This window comes from Echinops telfairi, unplaced genomic scaffold (assembly GCF_000313985.2).
Source record: "Echinops telfairi isolate 266 unplaced genomic scaffold, ASM31398v2 ScPeMD7_5592;HRSCAF=6446, whole genome shotgun sequence".
In the NCBI taxonomy this organism is placed as follows: Eukaryota; Metazoa; Chordata; class Mammalia; order Afrosoricida; family Tenrecidae; genus Echinops; species Echinops telfairi.
In genome coordinates this window covers 56,915,442-56,928,392 of record NW_022109491.1, presented here as the reverse complement: position 1 = coordinate 56,928,392, position 12,951 = coordinate 56,915,442, and the positions used below count along the sequence as shown (strand labels likewise).

The window sequence follows — 12,951 nt, the reverse complement described above, 5'->3', positions numbered from 1 at the left end:
TTCCTCAACCCCATTTCCTTCCTTCCTTTATTTTTTAAGTATCGTTTGGAAGTGAGAACAACAATGATTCCTGGTCATAACTTTACCTATTCTTTGTCTTGACTATGAAGGTTTAAAGAATTAACTTTGAGATTTACCTACTGATAGGTGTAACAATTTTCAAAGAATACATCTGACATTAAAAAGAGTAATTCCTGCCTTTTCCAGTTGAGACACTGTCACAGTGTAAATCAGTGACAGTCTGCTGCAGGTTTCAACTATTAGTAAAGAAATATAACTGTTGAAAGCTCATTACAGCTTATAGACAAGCCCATCAAAATCTTGTTTTGTCTGATAACTCATATGTAACAGTAGATCTATGTCTGGGTACAAAGGGGCAAACAGGTTCATGAGTATGGTACAGAGTTAGAAACAAGTTATTAAGTACAGCAGAATATGGGAAGAGATAGAATCTTAGCCCAAATAAATAATAATGAGTTTCCTTTCCTTTCCTTTACATTTGTGGGAAAATATATTACATATATAATTAGCCAATTTAAAATGAATCGATTAAAAATTTAAATTACAATGTAAACATTATAATTTAAAAAAATATATTTTAATTACTAAGGTCTTGTCCCTAAACAAAATTTTGATCTAAGGGGTTGCATTTATTTCTTTTATTCCTAATCCATTGTGGTATTTTCCTAACTATTTAACTTTGGGTTTAGATACAGGAAGAGAGTCACATGCTCTTTATTCATGGACTCAAGAATATTTAGGATCAAGATTAGTTGTGCTTTAATGGCATCAAATAAAAAATATATACCCTAGTCAAGAGCATCATAAATTTCAACTACAAATGATAAGTTGCACTCTTAGCAGCAAAAAAATGTGTTGTTCATTGTTTTTAGCTTTTAATTTTAATAATTCTCACTTTTCCCCCCAATAAATTTATGAACCATTGATAATTTAATAGCATTTATCTTTTACATTATTGCTTACTTGTATGAATAACAATTGTAACTGTCTTTAATGAACTTGGCAATGTCTGAAAATATTTTTGAACAAGAATAATATATCACTGTCATATGGAATTTCTGTAAACCTTAGTTGGTTTAAGAATGTAGCCTCAACAAATAATTTATTTTGTCCAAAAGAGCACAATAAAATATCCCCAATGATACATAAACCTATATATAAAATATAGACTTATTTCCAATATTTTTCCTTTATATAGTAGCCCATTCAAATATACAAGGGAAGCATGGTGATGGGAGAAGAGGAAAACTGACTTTAGCAATGAACTAATTAGCCAGGCATTACGAGTCAAAGACCAGGTAAACATGACTGTTGTCAGAAAAGCAGTAGTAAAAACGTAATTCCTACTGTATTGTCTCCATCCAGGCCTGGTCATTTCATGTACAGTTGATTATTCTCTATCAAGAAGTACTGGGAATGCCTATACCAATTTCTCACCATAAAAAAATTATACTAGAGATGGACAAAGCTTAGAGATTAATTTGGGTTTCAGAAATATTTGCCCTAATAATTTGAAAGCTGGACCATAAATACTTCCAAAAACAATAGGCTTTACAAAATACTCTATGACTTCCTTGAGCATAAGAATAAAGAGTTACTCAAATCATTTGTCAAACTCTGTTTAGTAATTTCTTCGTGTATACTCTTTCATCTCAAGAAAGTCAATAATCATCTAACTTCCTCTTTATCTAATGCCGCTGTTAGCTGCGTTTTTACAATGGAAGAAGAAACTCATCTATATTTTAGACTTGCTAATTTTTCTTAAGACTTCAATTTTAAACATTGAACTATATTGTGTAATTAAAGAAGCAGTATCTCATCATGAGGAATAAAACCTCAGTTGCAGGGCTTCCAAACTATAAAGAAAAATTCTTTCCCAAATGCTTTTTTTGTGTTTAAAAAGTTAAATTAAATTTAAATGTATAAGACCACGCACAGGCACTTTCTAAAAATAAAAAAAGAAGCCAAACCACAGAATCACTCAATAGTTATAGAAGACAGCTCTGATTTGGGGAGGTCCTCTCTGGTTGCCTCAGCACAGGCACTGCTCTTTGGCTGCTCTGGCATTTCGTCCTCCTTTTCCACCAGCCCACCAAGAGCCCCCAAGGGAAAAGTGCTCTCACAATTCTGGGTGGAGGAGACCTGTGAAATGACAGGCATTTGAACAGAGGAGTTGCTTTCAAAGGAGTGTTCTCCAAGATCATACTGAACAAGGGTCTCTTCTTGCTCCTGGTTTAAGTAGTCCGGTACTAGGAAATCACTAGATAAAAGGCAAAGGTTGAAACACAGAGTTAATTTCCAAAATCTCAATAGATAAGACACAGTAAAAAGACATGATTTGTAAAACAAGATAATTCAAGGATTAGTGAAATAAAAAATTAAGTTTAAAGAATGAAAGTCACAGATAACTTTCAACTTGTAAATTTCCCTAAATATGAACTAAATAACCATCCCTAAGAACCAAAGTACAGTACTTAACTTTCCTTACCAACAAAAAGGTGCCCTGGTGGTTAACAGGTGGGATGCAACCAACAAGGTCAGAAGTTTGAAATCACCAGCAGCTTTGGGAGAAAGATGGGTTTTCTACTCCTGTTATGAGTTACACAGGGGCAGTTCCTAGCCTGTCCTATAGGGTTGCTGAGTCAGCACTGCCTGGACGGCAGTGAATACCACCAACAGGTTTAAGATTAGTTACCATTTTTAATTACTGTGAACTCCTAAACAGTTTTTAAATTCTATGTAGAGGAGTATCTATATAAAACAAATGCAATTAACATGCTCCCTAAAGCAAAGATCATTTGCATAATTTATTCTTATTTTTCTTGAATTATTCACTGGATAAACAAACCTTGCTTTTTGTATTATTTACTAGATATAAATTAGTTAAGAAAGTAAGTCTTTGTGCATAAATTAGTGAAATTTAAAATCAATTACGTGTATCTTGCTATTAGATTTGCTATATAAAAATAAATCACATTGAGTAAGAATTTGGAAATGAATGCCACAAAGATGATTATATATAAAAGGTGTTATTTAACAATAGGGTGAAGTGAGATCAGCAATGTTTAAAATTTCTTCCTATTTTCCTGAATTTTCTACAGTAAGCATTTTTAAAGTTAAACAAGAAGTATTTTAAAAATGTCTTAGTAGGCTTAGATGCTTTATATTTTATTTCTGTTTATTATCCTAGGAATGTCACAAACTAATACAATTCAGGTTGTTTTATAATTGCACAGTATTAATAAAAAATATTAAAACCTTCCCTTTAAAGCATTCTGTTACATATTTTTAAAAGTTTTCCACATATTAGACAAGAGATAACCTTATCTAGTGGGTTAAAATGGTCAACTGGAATAATATGATTGATATAATCTTTATTTCATGATCTAATAATCAGATTTCAGAATTAGAAATTACTAAGCAAAATTAATGTCTAATTTGAAGAGAAGGTGAGGTTTCCTACAGGAGTCCTGATGGTGCCACAGGTAAGTGAGTGGCTGATAACTGAAAGGTCGGTGGTTTGATATCACTTAGTGGGCTCCATGAGACAAAGACTTGGTGAGGTGCGTTTTACAAAGATTACATTTCTAGGACATGCTATGGGGCAATCCTGTCACATGGAGTATCCTGTCATTATGAGTAAAGATCAGCTCTACTGCACCCTACAACAGCAAGAATTCCCACAGATGTTCAATTCTGATAAGTATTTTTTTTTTTGAAGACAAGCGTGGTTTTATTTTTTTACAATTTGCCATGTATTGGTACCTTTATACATTAGTTCAATTATTGCTTAAAGACAGTACGACAGTAAGCATAGAAAACAGTAATGCAATAGGAGCTTGATGAACACTTCAAAATGATCTTCATCAGACTTAAAAACTAAAGTCATCTAGTCAAAATTTGTATATAGGGTCCATAATAATGGTAATATATTATTCCCTAAAACATTAGCTGTATGGTGGTTACATTGGTGTTTTTATATTATTGTTATTGTAAATAATAAAAATGTTAATATATTTCCAAGCTTAATTTTAGCTTGCTAGGGTATTTTATGGCCTAAAATTCAATGATAAAACACTAATGATGCTCATATATAATTTATTAGAAACAATTACCACCTACATACTCAATATATTAATTATAGCAAAATGTTTACAAATAATCTGAAACTTTTTATCCTGTTCTTTTATTATTTCAAATAAATTATTTTTGTCTACCATGCCTGATACCCATACATTAGTTAATAAAATCAACTTTTGTCTATTTGATACCCTGACATATTAAATAGAGCTTGAACCACATGTCTGGTGCCCTAACCACACATATGAGGAGCTGGCCTTAGTGGTGCAGTGGTGGAAATTCGCAGCTCTAACCGAAAGGTTGACACTTCAAATCAACAAGCCATTTCTCCTCCGGAGGGAGGTGGAGCATTCTGCTTCTTTAAAGACTCCGAGCTCTGTACGCCGTACGGAAGAACCATGCTGTGGGGTTTCCATGAGTCGACTGAAATGGCAACAGGTTTGGAATTTTGGTTTTGAACTGAACATAAACCAATCTACAGAAAGCCCTGGTGGCAATAGTGTTACTCATTGGGCTGTCATCCGCAAGGTCAGTGGTCCAAAACTACCGGCCACTCCTCGGGAGAAAGATGGGGATTTCTACACCTGTAAAGGCCTACAGTCGCAGAAACACCCAGGCTCAGCTCTAATCTGTCCTGTAGTGTTGCTGTGAGTCGACATCAACCTCATAGCAGTGAGTTTATACCAAGCTACCATTATAATTTTTTAAGTCATGCATTTTATTATATAACGAATTTAAAGTAAATTAAATGGCATATCACTTGTTAAATGGAAAAGTCAACAGAGTTATTAAAATGTTGATTTAAATGAATTTCATAATGAAATAATAATGACAATCTACAATAAAGTAATTTTACATAAGGCCTTTCTTATCTTTTTTTTAAAACATTTTATTAGGGGCTCATACAACTGTTATCCCAATCCATACACACATCAATTGTGTAAAGCGCATTTGTACATCGTTTCTCTGATAAGTATTTTTTAAACAACATAATAACTGCTTATATCTAGAGAAGACCTTAGAAACACTCTTATTTAAAACTTTCATTTTTGTTTTTCTGTAAGTTTCAAGCTGCCTCCTCCTTAAAGTGATATGCTCAATAGTAATAGTTTTAGTGGCACAGCTCAAACTAAAATCCAGGTCACTGCAAATCAGAAAAGTAACTTTATTATGAACTATGAATATTAAAAGAATTCTAGACCGAGAGAAAAACTTTTTTATTTGATCTATCAGTTACAGCTGTTAAAATTTCGGTCATACTCTTATTGAGACAAACGCCTTTTCCTTTATATACAATCCTGAAAAAATGAGAACTGCCTACGCATTTTAACACCTGAGTCTCTGAAGTCATCAGTTTCACTATCACTTGACAACGTTTCCAGTAAAATGCAGTTAAGATCCATTGCAGAATAACTTTAACAGAAAAAAACCAACAAAACAAAAACCAAGAGGTTTGAGTTGTTTAGTTCTGTAGAAAAGAATTTTAATATCAACTACAAAAATATAAGTTTATATACTCAGAAGATTCAGCAAGATTTTATCAGACTAGGAGATCAGCATATGGACAGTGGGAATTTAAAATGGTAACCTGACAGAAAACACAGGAGGCTGCTCTACCCAAAAGCAGGAAGAGAGAGTTTAGAAAGCAGTTTTCCTGGTTAGGTTTTTGTTGTGCACCTCACCTGCTCTGGAAGTAGTTTGCTAGCTCTGACGCTTCATGGTTCAGACTCCTCAGGTGCACGATTAAATTTCCAGAGTTGGTGAACATGGCGCCACATGTTTTGCACTCGTAAATCCGAGGCTTGCGGATAATGTGCCGGGAAACCCTCATGTGGTGCTTATATTCCCCGAAGGAAGTGAAAGTGGCACTACATATCTGGCACCGGAAACAGCGTTTACCTTCATGCTTTAGGCGATGCATCTTTAGCGAGTAAGCCCTGGTGAACTTTTTCCCACAGCGGTCACACTGAAATGGTTTAATTCCTAAAAAACCCCAAAGAACCCAAACATTACATTGTAGCGAAATATAATGTCATGAACCTAACACATTTTTAAAGTTTCAGAATAAGTTTTACAATAAATTTTGTAGCAATAGATAATTTGAGAAGACAGAAATTACCAGCAAAAAGTAATTTTAAATGTTACTTCAGAAAAGATGCTAGAAATCAACAAGTGGTTTTTAAGCAGAAATAAACAACAAAAAGGTACTAGGGAAGGTGCACAAATTGGGTAATGTAATATTCAAACTGAGTTTTTTAATACTTTTCTAAATTATCTATTTTAGACTTTTGAACACATTTAAACAGAACTGAAATCTCCATGCAACAATACTTATTATTTCAACAGGGAGCTTTATACTGAAAAGATGTAAGCTGATCAGTATTTCTCGCTGGTCCCTATCTCAGATTGAAATGAAAAAAAAAAAAAGAGAGGGAAGAAGGGATTTTAACATCTCTCTTTTTTTAAAATTTTATTTATTTATTTATTTTTTTAACGTCTCTTAACGTAACTGTCATGACAGACCCAACATGATGAATCGGCACTTTGACACAATGTTGTGTAATACTGACAGGGAAAATACGTAGAAATTATTAAGTGAAACACAGCTTACAAAAAACCCCCTGTCAATTTGACTTAAATAAAATCATATGGAAACAGTGTCAGAACAAGGATAATTAGGCTTATCTCCAGAAGAGTAAATCACAGCTTTAATTTTACCCATAAAAAGTTTGTTGTCTTTTATATGATCATTGAACTGAAATTTCAAATCAATTTTATATAGCATTTATCTAAACTTGTATATTAAAAAATTCCACAACAATCAAAGCAGAGGAGTTTAGGATTGCAGAATTCACCCACTACAGATTGTTTAAAAGACTTCTTATTTGGAAATAATTTCAAAATTACATAAAAGCCACAAGACAAACAGCACAAAGAACACATTTATGTATATACCCTTCTAAACCATATGCTAAATTTACCATACCTACTCAGGTTCTGACTCCCAGAGAGTTCTTAAAAATGAAAAGTACCTATTTCCTATTTTTAACTGTATTCCAAAATAAAATGTTTCAAAGAGCTCATTGATACATGACCAGGAAAGATGGCATTACCTGAGTGGATGAGCATGTGCTGTTTCAGGTTCTGAATGCGGGTGAATCGCACCCCACAAGTTGGGCACTGAAAAGGTCTATCTGGACCATTTGGACTTGGCCGCTCTGTGCTGCTGGTAGAAGGAGCAATGTAGAGTTGGTAGGGATACTGAACATTTTCCAATCTAAAAAACAAACAAACAAAAACAACAACACAACAACAACAACAACAAAACAAAGAAGGCAACTAGGCTCTGATTTTTCATGCTGAACAAACATTTCTGTGCTCTCACTTAAAGACTTCCTGACAAAAGTCAAAGTCTCAGGGCTTAAACTGTGAACAGCCAATTTATAAGAAGGTAAGGGAGGATAGTGGAAATCCAAAATTCATCTTCAGAGTTGCTTTCCTGTCAGAATAAGCTTTGACCCTTTATCAAAGGTATCAAAGGGATCAAAGTCACAGGCGACGGACTCAAACAGCTTTATTATCAGAGATTATTGTCAACTTGATTACAGTGAATCTAACCATAGTAGTTGACCTCTCTCTTGACCCAATATGAATTGCTCTATGTTCAAATATTTTTAGATTGTTCCATGACAGAAATTCCTTCTCTGGATTTTAAAATATTGCTGGTGGCCTTTCATTTCTCGTTTCTTTTTATCTTTATACGCTTTTTCTTTCTGTTTAGTTTTTTGTGGTTGTTGCTCCTGTTCTTCCCATTAGATTTCCCAGTTTAAGAAGCACAGAAGGAATGCAGAGAAACCATAACTGATGCAAGGTTTATCAAGAACACGTGTGTGTGTGTGTGTGTGTGTGGAATTGGGGAGCAATCAATGAATGTGGGAAAGAACAGTGGAACTGATTGTGATGATATATATACAACTCTTTTTAAAAGCAATTTAACTATGACAGTATATGAGATGTAAATATTTTATCAAGAAAACTGCTGAAAGAACACAAAGAAACCAAACGACTGATGGTTACCGTGGTGGAAGGAGAGAGATTCTGCTTAGGGGTCTCTGAGTTCATTTTAATAATGGCGTAATAATTTGGAGAGGGATATCAATAACGGTTGTAAAACACAAAGAATATAATCAACAACACTGAATTATATACATGTAGAAGTGGTTGAACTGGAATGCTTTGGTGGGTATATTTTTGCCAAAATTGAAAAAAAAATTCACTAGTAACCATGAGTACGAAGAAGAAAATATTCTAAAATTGATTGTGGTAGATTGTCTAGCTTCTTGGTATGACTGAACTTTTGAATTGTATGGTACGTAAATAAAGTGGCAATAAAACTGTTGAATAAAAAAGAGACTTCTTGAAATCCTTTACAGAAATAGTTAACACTGTTGGCAGTCAGGTAAGCAACAAACTTCTAAACACAAGGTCAACAGGTCAAACCCACCAGTACCTCCAAGGGAGAAGGATGAGGTTTTCTGCTCCCATAAAGATTTATACAGCTGCCTGTGTGATCATGAGGTGTGGATGAGTTCAGGTATCAGGCATCAAAGACCCAGAACAAAAAATCAGATCAATGTGAATGGGGTGGGTGGGGGGGTGCTGAGTGGAGACCCAAAGCCCATCTGTAGACAATTGGACATCCTCTTACAGAAGGGTCACAAGGAAGAGAGACAAGCCAGTCAGGGTGCATACACCTTTCCTCTAGTTCTTTAATGCTTTTTTACCCCATCATGACCCCAATTCTACCTTACAAATCCGGCTAGACCAGAGTATGTACACAGGTACAGATAAGAGCTGGAAACACAGGGAATCCAGGACAGATAAACCCCTCAGGACCAATAATGAGAGTAGCGATACCAGGAGGGGAAGGGAAAGGTGGGGGAGAAAGGGGGAACTGATCACAATGATCGACATATAACTCCCTCCCAGAGGGATGGACAACTGAAAAATGGGTAAAGGGTGACATTGGTCAGTGTAAGACATGAGAAAATAATGATTTCTAAATTATCAAGGGTTCCTGAGCAAGGGAGGGTAGGGAAAACAATGAGGGCTCAAGTAGAAAGAAAGTGTTTTGAAAATGATGCTGGCAACAAATGTACAAATGTGCTTGACATAGTGGATGGATGGACTGTGATAAGAGCTGTATGAGCCCCTAATAAAACGGGGAAAAAAGACTGATAAAGCTACAGAAAGTCTATGTAGGGCTGCTAATAGAATCGGAATGGACTCAATAGCAATGTCTTGTTTTTTATTGTGGGGTGGTGGCGCTTAGGTGACATGCAAAGCAATGCTATTGTCCAAGATGTCCAACATCTTAGGCTAAACTTGGACATAAGAACACAAATAGATCACACAATTTTACCTTAGCCTTCAACTCTCTGGTCCTTAATAACTCCTGCTCTAGTACCACAACCCACTCGTATCCTCCTCATGGTAACAATGCTTTTGAACTAAATCACATGGCTGCTTATAACCAAAGTATAGCTCACTTATCTTCAGAGTAAAGTTAAAACCTCTTTGCTCACCCCCACCGCCGTGACCCCAGTGAAGCCTCTCACTTCGGATTAGGCTGGAGCATGTACACAGCGTAGATACAAGATAGGAGTTCAGGACACACGCAACCCAGGAGCCGGGATGGCAAGAGAGATACCAGATGGGAAGGGTGAAGGTGGGGGTGGGGTGGGGTGGGGAGTGGTGATGGTGGAAGGGAAGAAGGGGGAAATGATCAACACACAACCACACTTACCCCTCCAGGGGAAAGAACAACGGAAACCATAGGGGAAGGGACAGTGGTTGGTGTGAGAAGACATGAGAATAATAATTTATAATCTACCAAGGGACACAGGGGTGGTGAGGGGAGGAGGGGGAAAAAAAGAGGAGCTGATATCAAGGGCTCATTAGAAAGTAGCTGTCTAGAAAAGAATGATGGCAACATATGTACAAATATGCCTGATACAACTGATGTATGGATTGTAATAAGCATTTTAAGATCTCTCAATATAATTATTTTAAAAAGCAAAAACAAAACAAACAAAACCTCTTTGCGGCACAAAGCAGACCTTATTCCAAGTAATTCCCCCAGTATGTCACAATGTCAGCACTGCTTCTGCACCTTTGACTTCCTCTATTTGCTTACTTTTGTTGCTAGCTAATACCCACGCGGATTTTAAAATGCAAGTTCACCTCCAGCAGGAAGTGGCTTAGGTAGGAACTTTTCTATACGGAGCTAGAAAAGTTCTGTGCCTCACTGTTTACATGCCTATTTTCAATCTCTTCTCCTTTTCCAAAAGAGACTGAACTCCGAGAGGGCAAGGGATTCAAGAACAATGAACTTTGTTTTGAGTCCTTTGAATCCTTCAAAGCTTTCAAAAAATACATTTCTAGATAGGTTTTGAATTCTCTGAGTTGTTGTTCACCCATTTACTGGAGTACATATTAAGCAGTGGGAGAGAGATAATTATTAGAGACTTAAAATAGGGTGATATAATAGTAAAGGGGTAGTGGTTCAGACTAGAGGTCAGGAAAGGTTTTTCTGAGAAATCAACACTTAAGACAGTCCCCTGAAAGCCCAGAAGTAGTCAATGAAGTAAAAATTAGGAAGGAAAGCATTTGAGGTAATGGCTCTAAAGCAGAGGCAATGTCTAAACCAGGAACGAATCTGAAACATCTCACGACTAGATTAGTGTAGCTAGAACGTAATACACGAGCATGAGAATGATCTGGAGGGAGCTGAGCAGGAGCCTTATCATGTAGGACTTTGCGAGAAAAAGATGAGGCTGTTTTCTCTCAAAGATTTACAAAATCTTGGATACCAATATTGGGTCAATATGAGTAGAAAATGACTTGATGTCAGTGAATGTTGGTTTACTGCTTACAGAAATCAACATACTCCTGACTTTGTTAGAAATCATATATTGCCTGCTGTGCAGGGAACGGACCTGGAGCAGGGGAAGAATGAAATGAAAAGTTAGTTTGTAGACTCTTGGCAATAATCAAGACAAAAACCAACAAGGTAGTGATCCGGATTTGAGCAGCTGTAATAAAGATGGGGTAAAAGTGGGCAGATTAAGTATGTTTTGGAGGTAGAGTTGGCAGTATTTGCTGAAGAATGAAATATGGGGGAGAATGGGAAGTGCTGAAGGCAAGAATGATCAAGAATAATTTTCAGGGACTTTGGTTGGATTAAATTGGTGGCACAAATTGGATGGATAACAATTCTGTTGACTGAAATGGAAAAGACAGAGGAGGAGCAGGATTTGGAGGGGGGAGTTAGAAATAAAAGTTCTGTTTTTACTATATGTGAAAGGTCCCTAGTATATGTATGTAGAAATATCAAATATTAAGTTGGCAGGGCCAACGTGGAGATAACAACTTGGATTCCCAAGTATGAAGGAGTACATAGATCAGGGGTGAGCAAAGATTTTATGTTGCAGGTCAAATATTTTTGGTCTTGTGTGTCCTACTGTTGCAATTACTGAATGTTGCCAGTGTAGTGCAAAAGGACCCACAGAATATACAAACAAATGAGCAGGGCTATGTTCTAATAAACTATTTACAATTAAACTTCCAGAAAAACACAGCCATATATATAGTCAGATACTCCTCCACCACCCTCTTCAAATAAAGATCTCGAAAAAGCGGAGAACCCAAAGCCTGAATTCTGAACCCCCCAGGTAAGAGAACTTCAGCCAGGCACAGACTGGCAATTCAGGGGCAGGAAGTTTGTGCAAGGATACCCCCAAAAAAGGCAGCAGTTTCTCAGCATAAATTTACCAACTTCAAACAGAAATCCTGAAGGCAAACAGTAAGGTGGCCAATAAGCTGCCAGCTGGCAGTCTCTCCTCCAGTGCTCTGGTCCTCAGGGGGTGGGAGAGAAAGGGATAAATTACCCCACACTCCTCATAATTGCAGGGCCCTGAGGTTGATCTAATCCCTTAGATCTCTAGGAGGGTGAGAGTGAACCTGACTGAACCTGGCCAAGGGGAATTAATGAAAGAGAAGCTGAAGCTCATCAGCTCTCCAAAGCTGTGTGGCTGATAAAGATGTAGATCCATACATGGGTTCTCCGTCAGTGATGGATGCTTGAAACGTGTTCCCATGTCTTTCTGGGACAGAGATAGGTTCATGGTTGCAAAGTGGACTAAGATTCTTGGATGGTTTCTTTCCATTCCTTCTGGACAATTGGCCTTGGGAGAAGGGTGATTTTGTCTTTGGCTGACATTCACTGGCAATCACAGAAGCCAACCTTAAGACTGGGATCTTGATACCACGATGGCTATTACCAAATGACCCAGCTACCCTTGTGCACGGGGCATATTATCTGCTCCAATACTTCCTGACTAATAGAAACAAACATAAAAAGAACATCATGTCCAGAAACAACAGGCAATCTCAGTGCATCAGTGCACCTGAGAAAGCAAGAAGAGGTGGCACAAATGACCAAAATGTGCCCAAAACACAGAAATGGGAAATTTCCAGTGGAAGAGAAAGCACTAGAGCCTCCCTGAGGGTGTTCAGAAGAATGATGTTCAGCTGTTGGAAAAAAGAGAAACTATAGAAGAACTGAAGAAAACGCTAATGAACAATCTGAAGTGGTGGAAAGCAGAGTCTGTGAGTTCTAATGTAAATCTCTCAAGATCAAACTACACAAATAATCTAGAAAGAGTACAAAAAATCTGAAGAAAATTTGAGAATTTTATGGGATCCGATCAAAGGGAACTTTTTTACACTTGATAAATACACCAGAACTGAAAGAAGAAAACAAAACACACAAAACAGTAGTCCAAGAAA

At 36.6% G+C, this 12,951-nt stretch overlaps 1 protein-coding gene across 5 annotated transcripts in view; it reads right to left on the bottom strand.

Annotated features, from left to right (window-relative positions):
- Positions 1-535: 535 nt before the first annotated feature.
- Positions 536-12,951, bottom strand: part of ZBTB44 (zinc finger and BTB domain containing 44) — a 67,165-nt gene continuing 54,749 nt past the window's right edge. For 2 of the 5 annotated variants that reach the window (XM_013007627.2, XM_045295349.1), the window contains 3 exons: positions 7,215-7,378; positions 5,784-6,084; positions 536-2,281 (listed from right to left, as the gene is read on the bottom strand). In XM_013007627.2, the coding sequence (XP_012863081.1) occupies positions 1,999-2,281; positions 5,784-6,084; positions 7,215-7,378 (748 nt within the window). In that variant the 3' untranslated portion in view covers positions 536-1,998. The remainder of the gene's footprint in view (positions 2,282-5,783; positions 6,085-7,214; positions 7,379-12,951) is intronic. The other 3 variants (XM_045295347.1, XM_045295348.1, XM_004714202.2) reach the window with 3 other exon arrangements.